We start from the raw sequence: 20,703 nt of genomic DNA, 5'->3' as shown, positions 1-20,703 counted from the left end.
CCTTATAGCACTCCTTGAAATTGTCTTGGCAGCTGTTGCCAGACATCTGTCCTGGCTATTAAAGCCTTGACTATTGGGGTAAAGTTATGTTCTTCAAATTTTTTGTAGTCTAAGTGGATTATCATATAAAGGACTGTGTCACCTGTGGGCAGCTCATTTGTGGAGGTGACTCTGCAGGAAGCAGGTTTATTGGGAAAATTACCAATTTTGGTCTGATTAATGTGGAGACCAGAGAATTCCACAAATTCCTCTATTAATTTCATTGCTGCCTCTAGGCCCCTATGGGGATTGGCTAGATAGAGGAGCATATCATCAGCATACAGAAATACTTTCTCAACAATTCCCCCAACTGCAAGCCCCTCCACCTCTGAGATTCTCTAATCTGCATTGCCAAGGGCTCTATGGCTAGGGTGAATAGCAATGGTGAGAGAGGACAGCCCTGTCTTGTCCCTCTCTCAAATTGTACAATGTCTGAAAGCAGGCCATTAACGAGGACTCTTGTTTTAGGATTATGGTATAAGGCCTATACCCAGCCTTGAAACTGTTGCCTAAACCCAAATCTGTTCATTATCTCCCATAAATAGGTCCAGTAAACTGTGTCGAAAGCCTTTGCGGTATCAAGTGACACCACTATTCTTTATCTGTGGCTTTATTTGGGATAGACCCGGTCTGGTCTGGGTGTACAAGTTCTGCGATAAACCTTTTGACCCTGTTTGTGAGTACTTTTACATAATATCACAATGTAGTAGGGAAATGGGGCGCAACAGTCAGGGCTTTTCCTGCCTTAGATATTATTACAATATGGGCCATGTAGCATGATTCTGGGAGAGGGGTGGTTTGTGAAGTTTTATTGAAGAGTGTACAGAGCTTAGCTGTCAGAGTTTTACATGTGTTGGCTAAGGTGTGGGCATTCTATATTATTTAGGTAGGAAGTCAAGCGTTCAGTAGAGGGTGAAGGGGGTGCTGCATAGGTCTTTTGATAGTATTGTCTGAATCTATTTACTAGTGGTGACCTGTCAGTAATCATTTCACCACCTTCTCCCTTAACACCATGTATAGTCGTATGTGGGAGATCGCCTTTAGCTAGTAGGGCTATCAATTCCCTGTTTTTGTCGACCTTGTCAAACCATGCTGCTTTATAATATATCTATATATTTCAGTAAATAGCGTAAGTGTATGTGCCTTTGTGCTGCTGCAAGGTTCTGTTTGGTTGTCTCAAATGGTTGCACTATCAAGCCATGCTCTAGGGTTGCTAATTCAGTACTAGCGGATTCAATATTAACCTCAATTTATTTTCTTTTGCAGCTTTGCAGCTGAGATTAAAGAGATATACTGTATGTGTCCCTTGTGTGGACTTTGCATGCATTCCAGACTATATCTTCAGGAGCAGTCCCTGTGTTATCTTGCCAGTAGGAGTCTAATAATGGGGTGTATGCTTCTACAACTTTGGGGTTGGAGATCTACTTAGGTGGAAGTCCATTGCAGTTGTATCTAAAGGCAGCTGTATCTTTTCCTGCTAGGGTTAATACTACTGGGGAGTAGTCTGAACACACTAGGGTTCAGAAATGGATTTTCTCTAGGGCCTGCAATAAATCTGTGCTGACTAGTATAGGTCATTCTAGATAAGGTCGAGGAGGAGATAGTATAACAAGAAAACTGCTGAAGGTGGGGATTTCTCCACCTCCAGGTATCAATGAGACTAGTCACCTTTATCCATTGAGTGAAGACTGTAAGGATTCGCCTTCGCGTTCCTTCCGGCACAGGCGCAGGCGCGCTCATCGGGGAACCGATGCGCGTCGGCGCGCGGTGTTGGACGCCGGCGACGGTCGCCGACGCGATAGCGCCGGCGACGGTCGCGGACGCATGGGCGCCGGCGACGGACGCCAATGACGGACGCACTGACGTCAGCTGTGCGACGCCAGCGTAATGACGCTAGTTTGGCGCCAAATAGCTCTATTTAGTCTCAATCTGAACTCTGACTCCTTGCCTGGTTATTAGGTTATTTGACTGAACCCCTAGCATTGTATACTATTGATTCTCTGTGTTTGACCTCAGCCTGTTTCCGGATTGTCTTATTGCCGCCTGCCCTGACCTTCTTGCCTGACTACGATTACGACTCTTCGCTGCCTGCCCACGACTTCGGCCTGTTGACTTCGCTTCTGCCTGAACCCTCTGTACTTCGCTTGGTCAGTCTCATTGGCTACTCGCCACTTCACTTCTCCCTGTTCCACTCCAGGTGGGTTAGTGTTGTGCGAGGCGCTTGTGGGTTCGCATTCTGCTAATCCTGCTCCTTCTTCGCTGGATCAGACGGTAAGCCTGACAGTATAACCAGGCCATGGATCCAACTGAAGGGGCTTCCCCATTTTCTGTCCTGACGCAACAGCTGTCGTCCTTGACCCAAGCCGTCCGAGAGCTTCAGAGCGGTTACGCTCAGATACAGGAGCACATCAGAGTACATCCCCCGGCTGTTAATCCTTCCTCCGCTACAGCATCTTCTTCCTCCGCTCCAGCCGAAGTACAAGTAATTACTTCTGAGATTTCGGAGCCGAAAGTTGCTTTCCCTGAGAAGTTTGCTGGTGACCGGAAATTATTTCGCAACTTTAGAAGCAGCTGCAAACTACTATTTTCTCTTAAGCCTCACACCTATCCGAATGAACAGACACGAGTGGGGGTTGTTATCTCCTTCCTGACCGGTGAGCCTCAGACTTGGGCCTTTCGTCTGTTGGATCGGCAAAGTCCTGTTTTGGCCACTGTGGACTCGTTCTTTGATGCCATGGCCGTAGTCTATGATGATCCACACAGAACCTCCACTGCCGAAGCCGCCCTGCATGCCTTGAGACAAGGTTCTCGTCCTGTCGAGGACTATACTCTGGAGTTTCGTCAGTGGGCAGAGGATACTGAGTGGAATCCCGCAGCTCTGAAGAACCGCTACCGCCTGGGTCTTTCGGCTGAGCTGAAAAATGAGTTGGCCCGTACAGGCATCCCTGACACCTTGGAGGAACTTATCCATACCTCCATTCAGCTGGATCAAAGACTCAGAGAACGTAGGGAGGAGGAAAAGGCTGAAAAGGCTGGTTTTGTATCTCCTACTTGGCTCTTACCTTCTGCTCCACCTCCTATCCGTATGCCTCCTATGATGACATCTACAGTTCCTACTGCTACTATCAGTACTGCCCCAGAGCCGATGCAGATTGGGGCCATTAAGTCGGCATTAACCCCTGAAGAGCGCCTCAGACGTCGCAGGCTTAATCTTTGCTTGTACTGTGGGCTAGCGGGTCATCTTCTTCGGAATTGTCCAACCCGTCCTTTGGGTAAGGAGACTTTTGGAAGAGACTTTAATGGTTGCAACTTTTCTGTGTCCTTACTGACAATCTCTCTATCCTTGCAGTGGGGAGACAAGGTGGTGGAACTACAAGCAATACTTGACTCCGGGGCAAGTGGGTGCTTCTTGGACCGCGAAGTTGCCCTTCAGTTCCAAATCCCTCTTCAATCAAAGAAGAACCCCATAGCACTTCGTGTGGCGGATGGTTCCCTAATCACTTCGGGTCCTGTGGTTCAAGAGACTGTTGCACTGTTTGTGGTGATTAATAAAATTCATTCAGAAGTAATGAATTTTGATGTTGTTTCGTCTCCTTTATTCCCTATCATTTTGGGGTTACCCTGGTTACAGAGACATAATCCTTCTATCAATTGGGCCACTGGTGGTGTAACATTTTCTTCGAAATTTTGCCTTTCTAAATGTTTACTTGAGAATTCGTCTTCTTCAATTAAAGTATGTTCCCTTTCTCCTTCTCCTGAAAGTCTTGATCTTCTCCCTCTGGCGTATTGGGAATTTGCTGATGTTTTCAACAAGAAAGGAGCCGATAGGCTACCTCCCCATCGAATCTATGATTGTCCCATTAATCTTCTCCCAGGAGCTCAAATTCCTTTCGGACGCATTTATCCTTTAACAGAGCCTGAACTCCTGGAGTTACGCACTTATTTGGATGAAAACCTTGCCAAGGGATTTATCCGACAATCTTCTTCTCCTGCCGGAGCCGGGATTTTCTTCGTTGAAAAAAAGACCATTCCTTGAGACCTTGTATTGATTATAGAGACTTAAATAAGATCACGGTCAAAAATCGTTACCCTCTTCCTCTCATTCCGGAGCTGTTCCAACGATTTAAGGAGGCCAAGATTTTCTCTAAACTTGATCTACGAGGGGCTTATAACTTGGTTCGAATTCGGGAAGGGGATGAATGGAAGACGGCATTCCGTACCCGTTATGGTCATTTTGAATATCTCGTCATGCCATTCGGACTTTGTAATGCTCCCGCTACGTTTCAGCATTTTGTCAACGATGTTTTTCGAGACTTTCTTGATATTTTCGTCATCATTTATTTGGACGATATTTTAATTTTCTCTAGTTCTTTGGAAGAGCATAGAATGCATGTTAAGAAGGTTCTTGCCCGGCTCCGTACTCATCAGCTCTATGCCAAGGTGGAGAAGTGCGTATTTGAACAGACATCTGTAGACTTTTTGGGGTTTTTCATTTCTCCTGTAGGAATTCAAATGGATTCCAAGAAGATCTCCGCAATTATTGATTGGCCTGTTCCCTCTTCTAAGAAAGCGGTTCAACGTTTCATTGGATTCGCAAATTTCTATAGGAAATTTATAAAGAATTTCTCTCAAATTATTTTACCGATTACTGAACTCACACGCTGTAATCAAAAATTTTCTTGGTCATCACAGGCTCAGATAGCTTTTGAGAAGTTGAAGAAACTCTTTACGTCGGCTCCAATTCTTCGCCATCCAGACTTGGCTCTCCCTTTTACGTTAGAGGTCGACGCATCAGAAAATGCTGTGGGCGCTGTTTTATCACAAAGGTCTGGAATTCAAGAAGAACTCCATCCAGTCGCCTTCTTTTCACGTAAATTGGCCAAGTGCGAATGCAACTACGACGTGGCGGATCGCGAACTACTTGCTATTAAATTAGCATTAGAAGAGTGGAGGTATCTCCTCGAAGGTTCCAAACACCCAATTCTCATTTTCACTGATCATAGGAATTTGGAATACCTACGTTCCGCCAAGAGATTAAGACCTAGACAAGCAAGATGGGCCCTTTTCTTCATGCGATTTAATTTTCACCTGACTTACCGGCCCGGGTCCAAGAATGTCAAGGCGGATGCCCTATCCCGCATGTTTTCTTCTGAGGATGAGACTCTCTCTTCTCCCGAGACAATTCTTAATTCAAATAACTTTCTTTTGTTGCAGTCTGTTCTGGTGAATCAAATTAAGGATGCATCTAAAACCGTTTGTGAACCTTCTTTAGTGCCCAAAGAAGGGTTTCTTCTGCATGAGGGGAAAATCTTTGTTCCTGAACAAATGCGTTTGGAAGTTCTCAAAAACATTCATGACGCTAAACTGGCGGGTCATCCAGGTATTAAGAAACTATTGTTTCTGCTAAAAGGCTATTTTGGTGGCCTGGGATGACTAAGGACTGTTTAAAATTTGTCTCTTCGTGTGAAGTTTGTACCAGATTCAAGGATTCTCATGTTCGTCCTATTGGCCTTCTCCAACCCCTTCCAGTTCCTTCTCGTCCTTGGGGTTCGGTGTCTATGGACTTCATTTCGGACTTACCACTCTCCTGTGATTGCTCCACTATTGTTGTCTTCATTGACCGCTTGACCAAGATGGCTCATTTTAAATCTTTGCCTGGACTTCCTTCTGCTTCTGAGACGGCGGACTGTTTCATCAAGGAAGTAGTAAGACTTCACGGTCTTCCCGATGAGGTTGTATCCGATCGTGGTCCACAGTTTACATCTCAGTTCTGGAAAGCCTTATGTGGTGCTCTTAAGATTTCTGTGTCGCTCTCATCAGCTTTTCATCCTCAAACCAATGGCCAGACGGAGCGAATTAATCAGACCCTTGAGCAGTATTTGAGATGTTACTCCTCTTATCTCCAGGATGATTGGGTTAATCTCCTTCCTCTAGCGGAGTTCGCTTATAATAACGCCCAACATTCTTCTATTAACCAGTCTCCCTTCTTTGCAAATTATGGCCTACATCCTGTAACCTTCCCTTCCTCCATTGTTTCTGATATTCTTGTTCCTGCAGTCAAGGACCGGTTAACCTTTTTGGCTGATAATTTTCTGAAACTCCAGAAGAACATGAGAAAAGCACAACAGAACTTTAAAATATATGCTGACAAGAAACGAAGAAGCGATCCAGAGTTTAAGGTGGGGGACCGCGTTTGGTTATCCACTGCTAACCTCAAATTGTCCTGTCCCAGTAAGAAGTTGGGTCAACGGTTCCTGGGTCCTTTTCTTATTACTCGGCAGATTAATCCTGTGGCTTTCCAACTTAAGCTTCCGGATTCCTGGCGTATTCATCCTGTGTTTCATGCTGCTCTACTGAAACCAGCCTCCGCATTTCATTTTCCTGGCCGTACAGCTTCTCCTCCACCTCCTGTTGTAGTAGACGGGCAAGAAGAGTTCGAGGTTGAGAAGATCCTGGATTCCCGTGTTAGAGGCAAGCATCTCCAATATCTGGTCAGCTGGAAAGGCTTTGGTCCGGAAGAGGATTCTTGGGAGCCTGTTTCTAATATCCATGCCGCGGAGCTGTTGAAGGATTTTCACAAGAGCTACCCTGATAAACCTTCTGCCAGTTGCGTCCTGAGGCCGCTCCTTGATGGGGGGCAATGTAAGGATTCGCCTTCGCGTTCCTTCCGGCACAGGCGCAGGCGCGCTCATCGGGGAACCGATGCGCGTCGGCGCGCGGTGTTGGACGCCGGCGACGGTCGCCGACGCGATAGCGCCGGCGACGGTCGCGGACGCATGGGCGCCGGCGACGGACGCCAATGACGGACGCACTGACGTCAGCTGTGCGACGCCAGCGTAATGACGCTAGTTTGGCGCCAAATAGCTCTATTTAGTCTCAATCTGAACTCTGACTCCTTGCCTGGTTATTAGGTTATTTGACTGAACCCCTAGCATTGTATACTATTGATTCTCTGTGTTTGACCTCAGCCTGTTTCCGGATTGTCTTATTGCCGCCTGCCCTGACCTTCTTGCCTGACTACGATTACGACTCTTCGCTGCCTGCCCACGACTTCGGCCTGTTGACTTCGCTTCTGCCTGAACCCTCTGTACTTCGCTTGGTCAGTCTCATTGGCTACTCGCCACTTCACTTCTCCCTGTTCCACTCCAGGTGGGTTAGTGTTGTGCGAGGCGCTTGTGGGTTCGCATTCTGCTAATCCTGCTCCTTCTTCGCTGGATCAGACGGTAAGCCTGACAGAAGACTGTGAAGTCACTTGTGATGGCCCGGAGTTTATCCATATTGGGGTCTAGGACCATATTGAAGTCTCACGCCCATATCATGGGGAAGTTACCAATTGTGGCTACTTTTTGCAAAATCTCATTGAGAATCTGTATGTCTGCGGGAGGCAGGAAGTACACATTAACAAATATATCTGTGGTACCATCTACTTGCCCTATAAGTATTATAAATTACACAGCTCTATCTGAGATTAAGCAAGCCCTTTTTTCTTAAAATGGCTATTTTCTATTTTGGATTACCCAATGTCACATACTACTAAAATGTATATATATATATATATATATATATATATATATATATATATATAATATATATTAAATGGTTTATTTACATGAAGTAGGGTTTTATGCATAAACAATTATGTTAAGGGAGCGCTATAGAAAGTCTTGTAAGGAGTTATACCCACATCTGACTATAAATGTAAAAGTACTTAAAGTCTCACACATTATACATCATGCCTTGGCACCCCAAACATTTTAATCTGACAGCAAATCAGTGACTTGAGACTGGTTGAAAAATGACCATGAAAAGGAATCAATAGATCCAGCCTGTTTAAACACAATCCTTATAAGCAGTTGCAAATTTGGAATGACTGTATACTCAGTAGTTAAAAAAATCACCTTCTGGTTGGCAAGCATGTGGCAGTGTTCCAAGCTTTCTACTCATTTAACTATATAATTCTAATTGATAGTTAATTGTGCAAAATTAAAATATAAACACCTATGACACTTTACATGCATGTTGAATCTAAACTTTTATTTGTGAACATTTACAGTAGCCTATACATATTCACTGTAAAGGAAAACTATTTTGACATTTAGAGTAGAATACTTAAAACCATTTTCTATTGATGCATTGCCTTAGAAATAATTTTTTTGTAGAAAATACTGTTACTTTGCCTTTTTGAATTATTGTTTTCTCATTACTTTAATTGTCTTTGTATATCAAAGGTAACAGTGAATTAACTTGACCCTGAAAAGTTACTTTCAACAATTTTGCACGCATAAACCAAACACAATCATACCATGCATAACTAACACTTATATACTACGCAATAACCTAAGAAATCTAAAATGACCTTGTGTAAGGTGAATAAAGGAGGACAGACTAGGAAGTACTTTCTGAAAACCACTGGTAATCAAATTGATTCTATATTGTCATTTAGGTCACAAACAGTGATCCCTGATTCAAGAGATATGTGCATCTTGTGCCAGCTCAGTTTAAGGTTTAAATGAAATATTTTACTGAAGGATATTTGTTTCCCGACAAGGTCAAACATGCATAATACCCAATATACCTCTCTAATATCTGCAAAGGTTACGATCATGATTCTCTCTGAAGGTTAGACTCTTTATAGTCTAGAAAACCAGCCAGCATATCATCTCATATCATCTCATCATACATTCAGACTATTCTGACCTATATTAAAAATAACCTTAAAAATAACTAATTCCACCCTTTATAATGAAAGCTAATATTCATAAGTATGTGAAATTGTTTGTTAAGCACTGCAAAATCTGCCAAATGTGTATAAAACAGTATTACATTACTTAACAATATTGCATCTGTTTTAATTGCTAACAAATGTTTCATAGCCCTAGAGAAACACATTACTGGTGGAGCAATTCTAACAAATAGAATTTGATAAGATAAATAAGAGGCAGCAACCATCATTTGGAATTTAAGTAAATGTACTATTCCAGACATATTTTTGAATGGTGCCTTTTTACATAATGTTATACTTAAATTAAAATCAGTAGAGCTTACCATATTGGTAACCTTGACTATTTAGTGATTGTTTTGAATTTTATTAAAGAGAAGGTAGAGTCACTGTGACAATTCAGTTTAGGAATTAGTTCTGCATTCTGCTCTTTGTTACTCCTGGTCAGGAGAATCTGTAATAATATTTAGCCTTCAGTACACCGGTTTCATCAAAATACATTCAAATAATAGTTGAATGCAAAAGTTCAGTGATGCCCTGGTCTACTGAAGAGTAGCCGATTTGTATATCAATGCAAGCCTTTTGTAAGTTGAAGGTAGTATGAAAATTTTCTCTTACCTGCTAAACTACATTTGAGATTTTATATCAGTATATACCTTTTTGCAGACTACATATATTAACAGTAATTTACCAAAAAGAGTTTATCAAGCACATCATATTCATACACTTTTCAGTGTGAATATAGAAGTATGTCTTCAGGAAGCAGCTAATATGATGTGTTTTAACATAATAATAAAATGAAAAAAACAAGAGAATTTTTCTATTTTAAGCACAAGTCAGCCCTCCTTAGCTAGGTTAGCCTATCCTCAACTAGTACCTGTTAGACTTGAATGGTGCAAAGATGGGGCCAGGGTGGTATGGGCTAACACTTTGCTCACATCATTAGAAATCTGGCTGTGTGGCTAGAGGCAAAAGAATGACAAGATTTACCCCCCGGTTAGAATTTTTCATGCTGTCTGTCAACTCTGTTATAATGTTATTTATTTTTAGTTTAACTGGACCTGGTGACTTGTTGCAGTATTAACTTTTTGTTACCTATAACTAAATTGGATGCTATCAGCAAATCAAAAGAATTCTCAATTTATCCAACATTTTTAAAAAAGTAGTGCTTTCTTTTAAATGTATTAGTTTAAAAACATTTGGAATAAAATAGCTTTAAAGGGTTACATTACCCATATTAGTAGTTTGAATTATATCCACCAACTTGCATATACTCACTTAAATGTAAATCAGCGTGGGCTGTTTCTGTCTGTCTTCAGTGGTCACACCCCTTGCGTCTAAAGGAAAAGAGGCAGGTGGGTGAAGTGGTCTCACATTTACCTCTTGTATTTCTGTCCTACATTGTCCTACCCTTCCCAGAGACTTCATCCAGTGAGCAGCCAGCCACATGAACATAACCAATGAGTGCAGCCTGAAATGAGGATGTTGCATTTCACACAAAGACTGCAGAAGCTCTGTGGGTATGGCATATACAATAGCACTGATATGGCTAAAAATAACCATTTGATATTTGTTATTTTTACATTTTTAAAGCATGGATAGATTTGTGAAGTATCTCCATGCCCATGCACTTACACAGCTTAGGCCTACTTTACTATTAGCTTGGACACAGCCCTAGCTGCAAAAAGGCAAACACAGTTGTCCATGTTAAAAGGCAATACATCGTCTTGCAATTATTTTTTCTCCATCTACTTAACTGCGTATGTATAGTTACACCAACTACTATGAATTAGAGCAGCACACCAATATATATAGTGGCTTCTTTACCCTTGGCCAAAGTTTTTTAGTGTAGTGAGTGGCAAATATTACAATTTATAAATAAAAACAATTGTCCAAAGCTTTTCTCCAGACTTGTGAGTAGACAAAGGATTCCAATCTGTGATAGTGCTCAGTGCTACTGTTTAAAGCAAAGTGATAAATTGACTTTTGTAGAAACTGATACATGTGTCAGTTTGTTCAAAACTTGATAAATGGGGAAATATCAAACTGCTGTGAATCATTGAGGATTGATATATTATAAATCAGTCCATACTGTGCTACGTACAGTAACACAATGCTGATGCCACTATAGCAGTTTGTATGAGGTGTGAACAGGTGAACAATGTCAGCACTTTCAGTCTGGGTCTGAGGCATGTACAAGGCTTTAGGGGTGTGAACAACAAAGGTGTTACAGGTGTGAACAGATGTAAACAATACAGGATTTTACAGGTGTAAATAATACAGGGCCCAGTTAATCTCAGTACTGAGGCCTTCATGTGGGGGCCCACACAAGGGGGGGGGGCTGCAGTCTGGTCCACTAGTTGGACATCACTGTTCTAGTACATATGGCTAATTCATATTTACATTTCAGAAGGAAAATAACAGATCTATGTATCTTAATGGCATAATCATTATAAAAATTATTATAAAATATCAATGGAATTTTAAAAATAGAAAACTAGTGTTTTGCACAAAGACTTTTTTTTATTACATTTCAACAAATGAGGACAGAAAACAAGCTTCAGGGAGGCAAAGAGTACCTACCATGATGCACTGAACAGATAGGTTCCACATTTGCATTTTTTATGGTATCAAACACTTGTTTTAATTAAATGTGGATGTTTAAATAATTTAAAATCCCTAAGACCTCCAGTGAGATTATAATAAATATGCCTCCAGTCTACTGAGAGATAACATCGTTAAAGCAGTATTTATTCTTCAAAACATTATAAATGTAACACTGTAAATGACACAAAGAAGAATAACATGCCAAAAATGTTTTTTTTTATTTTGTTTTAACTGCTTCTAGTATGTAATGTAAAAAAAATATCTAATTTGTCAAATGTTAATTGCCTTGCTTGTTGCATTATACTCAAGTAACAAGAATTAGTGTAACTTTAATATGTTGTATGACATGTAGAATGGTAAACTGTACTCAATGTATTCCCTAGAGATATGTAGTTCATAAAGGGACAGATTGATCAAAATCAAAGTGAAAATTCAAGCTAATTTTTGTGTACTTCGACTAGGGAATAGTCCAAATTCGAAAAAAAATTCATGTACTGTCTCTTTTGACTTTGTACTGTCTCGACTTCGACCATTAGCCATATAAAACCTGGCGAAGTGCTATTTTAGCCTATGGGAGACTTCTTAGAACCCATTTGGAGCCAATTGGTGGACTTTGAAAAAATGAATTTAATCAAATGCGTTATTACTTCAATTCATATGATTCAAATTAGATTGAAAACAGACTATTTACCCGAAGAAAAAAACGTCAAATTTTGTAATAAATTTAAGTTGGTCTTTTTTATTCAAATTTCGAAGTTATGGGAGTTCAAAAAAACTCCCATTGCTTCAAAATTCGACCCTTGATAAATCTGCCCCAAAGTGTCTTACTATATTGTGAAATGGACTTTTTTGTGGTATAATAGAGACTCATCTCTTTCTTGCCCAGATCCCCTTTATTACAATGGAGTGTTACAATGCACTGCTAAATTAACTACAAACCTTTCAACTTCTTCTTCAAAGCTGTTAATTTCTCTGCTACTCCTTACAACTCTTATGCCATCACTCACTAGACCTCTACCCACTCTGGAGCTGTTTTCTACATATCTCACATATGGTTCAATGCCTCTAGAGTCCTTAGAAGCCTATTCCTTCTTCTTTAATTTCCCAAGGAATATTGAATGTGCTGCATCTGAACATTCAGTAATAACCTATTCTGCTTTTTAAGAAAAATCTCCTCATCCAGAACATCGAGTAGTTCCTTCTGCAGGTTCCATAATTCATCTAAAGTTCTTATACAAAAAAAAGTACATGAAATTTCATCTCTTCCTGTCTCAAAATTCAAGGTACTGCTTCATAGAAAAAAATTACCTGAAATCTCTCTTGCAATGTGATTTTTTTATGACTTAAAGGTTATTATTGTTTATGGTCCTTACCTAATGAATTGCAAAGTATTGTGCTTAGGAACAAGTAATTATTTTCTGGGAGATTGTTGTAATTATAAAGGGAATAAAGTAGGTCAAAACAATGTTGGGTATACTTGGGTATAAAAATACTAATATTTAATGCGGAAATATGTAACATCAGCAGAAAGAATATCATCACAATCTTAAAAAATTCAGGGCTCAGGCCTGCAGCTCTGCTAAGCATTCAAAAGTGGAGTGAAACTGCATTTATTTAAACAAAAAGTGAGAACAGCTACATGCTATATTCCTGAAAAGTCCAGAATTCTGAAGAATATACTTTTTAACATAGTAGTCCTGATACATGTGAGCAGGGTTATTAAGTCAAGCATTATCCCTGTATAGAACTAATGTGTACATCTTTCCTTGGATGTAAATTATAGATTTATGGTTATTTGTAATAAAAAGCATACATGTTATTGCATTTTTAAATGTAATTATGTTCCCTAAATAGCTTATTGCATAGAGATATAAAATAAGTTTTGCACATTTTAATACCTACATGTGGCTTTTTTTTATACCTACAATGTGACATTTTTTTGGTGCAAATTAACTGCTTACTTGATAAGACATTTATAACATTTAGTAATGCAAATTACAAAAAGAACAAGGTTGTTCTCTGTTGAAGGTTGAGTTGCAATATTTTTGTAAAGTATATCTTAACTGTGCACAAAGAAAAATGTATATGCAAAGAAGAGAAATTCTGTAAATAATTTGTGTATACTATTAACTATAATGCCCTTGTGCCCCAGAGTACTGCTCTCGGTACCTTATGTCAATGTTCTAACAAAGAACCAGCTGGTTTAGGGGAGTTGGTTACTCTTGAATTGCACCCATTCACATGCCAGTATTGCCGTATGTACAGAATTTCCTATGTAAAGACAAAAACACCAACATCGTACTGTATGGTGAACCAACCCTATTTCACTGCACTGTAATCACTATCTGTACCTATAATTCACTCTTCTTCCTTTCCCCATCCCCTCCATGTGATCCAGTCACTGCTCAAGATGTTGTTAACTACTTTGAAAGCAAAAATGATACTATCAGAAATGACATCACTCAACAACATGTTCTTAGCCATACACTCCCTCAAACACTCCTCAGTCTTTTCTCTGCCCTTTCCCCCATGACTCGAAATTGCTGCTTTTATCACATCTTACTACTCGCACCTTCGACCCCACTCTTAAACCCATTAATTTAATCTTTCCTCTCAAATAGAATCCTTCCCATTTGTCAGGTGCACCCTGTTGCAGAGAGGCCTGCTTCGTATTCAAGATAGCGGCACCCGGGACTGCGCACCAATATTGCTGCGCAAGGCACGTGACTTCATGGCGAGAAAATTCAAAATAAAAGGAACTCCAAGATGTGGGTTCAATACCTGAAAATAGGTTGCACTTCTTGACATTCCTGGGTGCGTTATAATTCTTAATTTACTGATTCTTGACCTTCTGCCTTGTACCTAATTACAACCAATTGCTGCCTGACCTTGAACCTTCTGCCTGAATCTTACAACAAGCCTTTGGCTCTTACCTCTTTACCCTATGTATTGGACTTTGTAGCTGGTTCTTCCTACTTGGTCCAGACGTCTCCACATATTGGGCCGTGAGGCCCTGACACTATTACAATATGCACTCATCAACTCAAGTTAAATAAAGACTTATCAGCTAAATTCAAAAGAAAACTGTTCTCAGTACAGTTCTCTCTTACCTACTTTTAACATTATTGATCATGCTCTCCTCCTTCAGTTTCCACCTTAGAAAACGAATCAATTCATATGGTTTTCAACACCACCTAAATGCTGAGGATACTAACATTTATCTCTCCTTTCATGGTCTTAACCCAGATCTCTTAAAGATCAGCTAATTCAGTTGGACTCAGTGGTGCAAGAACCAAGAGTAACTATCTGGGACTGCACAACCTTGGGATCCTCTGGAGGTGCGATAAGGCATATGTCAGGCAGCAGAGCATAAACATTATTTGAACTCCTCACATAATTTTTTTTTCTATACAGGCATACCTGATTCCACAGTTGGAAAGGAAACCATGTTACTGATTAAAAACAATTTCCAACATCCCTTAGGCTGACAGTGTAATGCAAACCCTCCCTCACCTTGTTATACTGTGAAGTGATTGATTCTGGGAATTTAAGTCCCTCTGTGTTCAACATGTCATCATGGAACAAGGTAGGGGTGGTGGGGGGTTTGGATGAATTAAAAGGTGGGGGTGCTGGTCCATGCAGAACAGGAAGGCTATCATGGATTTTTTCAATGTGTGTAATCAGGTATGTCTGTTTAAACAAGCTACCTTAAATTTAAGAAAGAAATGGTCCTCTTCCCCCTTCCAACAACCATGCATCCCAGAAGTGTCTATTACTGTTAATGACTCCACAATCACCCCATCTTCTCAGGCCCAGTGCCTTGGGGTTCTCCTTGATTCTGTCATGTCCTTCATGCCTCATATCCAGTCACTTACTAAATTGTGTAACTTTCACCTTAGGAATGTTTCTAACATATTATCATGTATCATTCAAGATGCCACCAAAATTCTGATTCACTCTTTGATCATATTACATAATGACTACAATATCTGTTAACCGCTGCTTCTTACTACATTTCTCAACTTATCTCCAAGTACTGACTAAATGGCTTGTTACGCTCTTCTTCTGACTTGCTCTTCAACAACTTGCTCATAATTATTTCTTCCAAACTCAATTGTAGAATGAGAGATTACCAAAAGTCAATTCACCTGTAAGCAGTATCTTGAAACATAGCTTTAGAGTACATTATATGCTGCTAAATGCAATGCTCAATGCCACACCATTGTTCATCTCCAGACCTTTCTCCATTTGGATCATACTCTCTTTTGCATAGGGCTCTCTTTACTGCTTGTCTTAATTACCCTTTGTCTAACAGTATTTCGCTTTACATTGCATAACATATGTATGTTGTTTGAACACACAACTGCAGATACATTACATTGAATTCAATGATCTACCTCAAGTCAATATTGAAGATATATAATGCAATTGTAATGGAATTTGAATATGCGCCTGAATAAAGCCAAGTTGTTAAATAAATACACCGGGCTCCTAGATGTACTTTGATCAGTGATCCGAAGCGATCCAGTAGGGGATGTTGTAGTCGGCAAGAAGTGACCGGTATATTGCTAGAGCTGCGATCAGGAAGGACACAGGACATACTGGGTGGGTGAGCTCCACGATTGCCGCATCATTGTGGTGTGTCTAGATATAAATTAATCTTCAAGGAAACCTTGAGGTACACCAAATAGTACTCTACTCCATTAATTATGAGACATTGACAACTGCTCTCTGTAAACTAACTTTTAGCCATTGATCTATCTATATGAGCAAACAGCATTAAGCCAAACCACAACACCAAAAGAAAACAAACAAATATGTACTGTTTCAAAAGCTTAGGCAAAACTTAAATCTACAACTCCACTGTCCAATTTCTTACTTACAAATACTATTGTGAAAGGCATGTAAATTTGTTTGACATTATGGGGCATATTTACTAAGCTCGATTAATTTTTTGGGTACTTCGACCATCGAATAGGCTACTACGACCTTCAACTACGACTTTGAAAAATCGTTCGACTATTCGACCATTCTATAGTCGATAGTACTGTCTCTTTAAAAAAAACTTTGACTACCTACTTCGCCACTTTAAACCTACCGAGCTTCAATGTTAGCCTATGGGGACCTTCCCCATAAGGTTTCTAAGCTTTTTTTGATCGAAGGAAAATCCTTTGATCGATGGATTAAGTATTTGCGGTAAATCCTTCGACTTCAATATTTGAAGTAGAAGGATTTTACTTCTACGGCCGAATATCGAGGGTTAATTAACCCTCGATATTCGACCCTTAGTAAATGTGCCCTTATCTGTCCATAATATGTTATGATGACTATTGCTTTGAATGCCATTATTCAGAATATAAAATTGAAAGCAATATATTAAAACATTCAATTAAATCCTTTTTAAATGTTGGAAGAATCCATTGGTATCATAGCAGATGAACAGGAGGCTAAATCAATCAGAATTTGTCACCCTATTAAAGCTGAACTAAGCTCTACAAGTAATTGATGGTGTACTTATGATTCCACAATATTGGCTGAAAATGGGTTAATTATTTTAACAAATACAGATGTACTATACAGTTCAGAGTTAAGTAATATTCTGGGTTGCTAAAACTTTTTCATGCTCAGTTAAATTGATAATAATATAAGCTATTGAGCACTAGTAGAAAAGTGTGTAAAATATATAGAAAAAAAAGCAAAAAGGAGTTTTAGTTTGAAAGTCATGTCAAGAAACTATACTCTGAAGTGCCAAAGCACAGAAGAGAATGAAGTGAACATGAGAAAAATACTTCCATCCGTTAGATAAAAACATATCCTGTAGCATTCTATATATTGATCCTTTTTAAGTTATGAAAATTGCACACACAGGTCTGTGTGTGTGTGTGTATTTATATATATCAAAAAAATAGCCTTTTAGATAACGTGTGTTTCTACTAGGCCATCACCACTCAGACAATTATGCCATCTGATATAACCTTATCATAGCTTGTGCTATAGTATAGCTGAATTAAGATGTTGGTAAAGCAAACAGACATGGGTATCACACACATTATTGACTAAAACGGCACTATGTCTTGCTCATTTTTTATTAGTACTGGTGAGTAGTGAAATGCTGATGAAGGCAAATAAATGCTAAAATGATAGTTTTTGGGCTGTTTCATTCAAAATATGGTACAGCTATAGCTTGAAAGATATCTCACAGTCAAAAAAGACCATTACCATTATCACAATGTCAAAGCAGTATCTACCACTGGTACCAGGTACAGTCCAAAAAGGAACAACCAAGTGTTCCCTCCCGATATTTGGGCAGGAACAGCTTTGGAGCAATGAAGCATACTTCACTCTGAAAGGGCACAAATAACACTAACCTGGACTTCCTGGCTTATTTTGGGAATAGCAATATGTATACTTTTAGGAAAATTGTGTAATATGTTAATTGTTCTTAACTTTTACCACACTAGTTTCTATACAAATAAATGTATTTAAATTAAAATAAATAGCCTCATATTCACATTGGTTTGTGTTTTTAGCTTATGCAAGTTTTTTTTTACATTTGAGTACACTTCTACACTTCTACACAAGTGTTATTACCACATGGGCATATTTACTGCCCAAGATGCCAGCATTATGTAAGGGGACAGAACCACTTAAAAGCTGTATAGGCGTATGAGTCTATTCTTTCTTCAGTAAAATCAGTGCTTCATGTCAAACTTTTACATCTCCCCTGCAGGCTTACTATCATATAGAGTTCTACATTAGGGATGGGTGAATTTTTTCACCTTGTTTTGCCGCGGAAATGACGCCCATAGACTTGTATGGCGGCGTGCGTCAAAAAAAAAGACGCGCGTCAAAATAATTTCGCCGCACGACAAAAACATTTTGACGCGCATACGCCTTTAATGGGCGTCTGCGCCATTTCGTCGGTGGAGAATTTTTTGCGAAACGAAACAGGTCAAATTCGCCTGTCCCTATTCTACATCAGTTGTAGTGTTGAAAGCAGGCTGCTGTTGAGCTAATCAGTAATGAACTGCACCCCCATGTAGGAAGCAAGAGTAATATATTATTTCTGCACCCACATGTAATGCAAAATGGACAATTTATCTTTATTACAAAGTATCTTTTTATTTTTTATTAACGTTTTCCCAATTTAGTTAAATGTTTTTCATAGGCCAGGTTGTAAGAGTATGTAAAGTTAAAAACACTGCATGGAGATGACCTGATTAAAGTTATTAGTTGCTAGGAGCTTTAACAGCAAATAATAAAAAGAAATATCCTTGTGACCACACAGAGCAATCATTAAGAATTAAATGCTTTCATTTAAACTATTGTTCCCCAAGGGCCAACACACGACCAAATATGCAGTGTTCTGGGAATGAAGCCAGGACTGGGAACTCGCAGCAGGCCATATTATCCAAAACACTGTGCAAGCAAGCTTAGCCAATTAATTTTACATTTGAAGTAATAATTTTGCAATTTGTACGGTATATTTTTTTTAGTTTTTTTAGGCAAGTAGTAAATTTGTACTGAACCTCAATGTTGTTGATTAGTGATGAGTGAAACTTTTCACCAAGTTTCACCACGAAAATGACATTCATATAAAGTTGGTGTGCATAAAAAAAAAAAATCTGTTGCGCGATTTGTCTTGCGCCAAAAAGGATGTTGTTGCCCATAGACTTCAATGCATTTCAGTGAATTTTCTGCGAATTTAAACAGTTTTACAAATTTTTGGTGACACGAAACAGGTCGGTTTCACTCATCACTATTTTTGATGTATATTTAGTTTATTAATTTCTTTCAAAGCAGTGAAATTGCAAGAATGTCCAGTACAGGATCAAATGTCTAATAGGTGCTGAAACAGACGTATTAGTCAAACTCATGGCTACATAATAATAACATTTGAATGCCACATATATAACTATCCACTCATTTAAAAAGTGAATATGATTTCTAACATCCTTATTAAAACAAAAATGAGTACTGATTGATAATAATGAGCAAACAATTTTGCCATGTACAGATTTGCTGCAATCTTTCTGGATAGATTCACTAATGATAAACTCACTCCTAAACTGATACCCATTGTAGAGTATTTTAAAACCACAAATGCGGCATGGGGTAGCGCAACCCTGTGGTCATATACTGTATATGAAAGATTGCACAGATTCATAAAGACTCTATAAACCTATTTATAGGTTAATATCTATTCCTTTTTTCAAAAATTGCTGTCATGTCAATCAAATGTGGTTTCACCTTCTAATATCAGATTGCATATTCTGAGTTATGTTTTCCTTCCTTCTATTTGTGATTCACTAGACCTATGTCACATTGTTGTAAATTACATTTCTTTTTTTCCCGCAAATCATTTCACAATTCGATTCATTTTAAATTGTTTAAAGATGTGTAAATATTTCAGCTAATTCAGCAATTCAGTTATTCAAATTGCATGAACATTAAAAATTATGAATGATATCTACATATGGAATGTAATTGCATCACAATGTGTTATGATATATTTATCACTTAGAAATAATAATTTACAAGGACTCATAGGGGTAAATATGGAATGGTAATGCATAATGATAACATCTTTCTAACTCCTAATATGTACCTAAAGCAGCTGCAGGGTGGAACATACACATTCACATATGTTTGCCCTTAAGGCATAGAACTTATTCCACAACACAAAAGAGTAGTACCCTGATTAGCAGAAAATACCAGAAAATACACAGAGTAAAGTTTTGTGCTTGCTGAACCCCTAGCTAAATACAGACACCGGTCTCAGGCTAAGTCATCTCACCTTTAAGTGCTGAGCTATTATGCCTAGCCATATAAATCTCAATCTCCCGAGCTGCAATCTGCCCTGTCATTGGTATATGAAGATTCTTGTATCAAAAACAGTTTGGATAAAAATACGAATACATCAAATTTCAAAACAAAATTGCAGCAGAATGGCATATGTTAAAAATATTAACAATTTTGTTGACTGACACATTTTGGTTTATATATTTGCACTTAATTACAGAGACTTGCCATGCTGCTTCTTATTTGTCATCCAGCTGTAAATAGCCTTACATATTATAATCTCATTTAAGAGCATTTCATTTGCAGAGGATCTTTCATTGTTAGCAGTGAAATAGAATCTATGTTTGTATTAAGCATTGTAAGCCAAGAAAGATGATTTGCAGAGAAGATGCTAAGGTACAATTAAATGTGCTATAGAGTATAAGAACAGGCAATACTGCTATATACAGTATAAGAACAGCTATTTAGAAAGCCAAATTTGAGGTAGAACCCCTTAGTTACAAATGTGTGCTTGTAATATAGATATAAACTCTTGC

General features: G+C 39.0%; 1 protein-coding gene across 3 annotated transcripts in view; it reads right to left on the bottom strand.

Moving 5' to 3' along the window:
- LOC108712355 (chemokine-like protein TAFA-5) overlaps window positions 1-20,703 on the bottom strand; it is a 262,287-nt gene that overhangs the window by 10,134 nt on the left and 231,450 nt on the right. Inside the window, exon 4 of one of the 3 annotated variants that reach the window (XM_041588508.1) lies at window positions 10,037-10,095. The exons of 1 other annotated variant lie outside the window; for it this stretch is intronic. In XM_041588508.1, coding sequence (XP_041444442.1) covers window positions 10,081-10,095 — 15 coding nt within the window. In that variant the 3' untranslated portion in view covers window positions 10,037-10,080. Of the gene's footprint in view, window positions 1-10,036; window positions 10,096-10,140; window positions 10,230-20,703 lie in introns of those variants that run through there. One more of the 3 variants, XM_041588507.1, reaches the window with a different exon arrangement.

Source organism: Xenopus laevis, chromosome 3S (genome assembly GCF_017654675.1).
Source record: "Xenopus laevis strain J_2021 chromosome 3S, Xenopus_laevis_v10.1, whole genome shotgun sequence".
NCBI classification, from domain to species: Eukaryota; Metazoa; Chordata; class Amphibia; order Anura; family Pipidae; genus Xenopus; species Xenopus laevis.
Note: the sequence above shows the minus strand (reverse complement) of the source record. Positions and strands in the feature narration are given on the sequence as shown.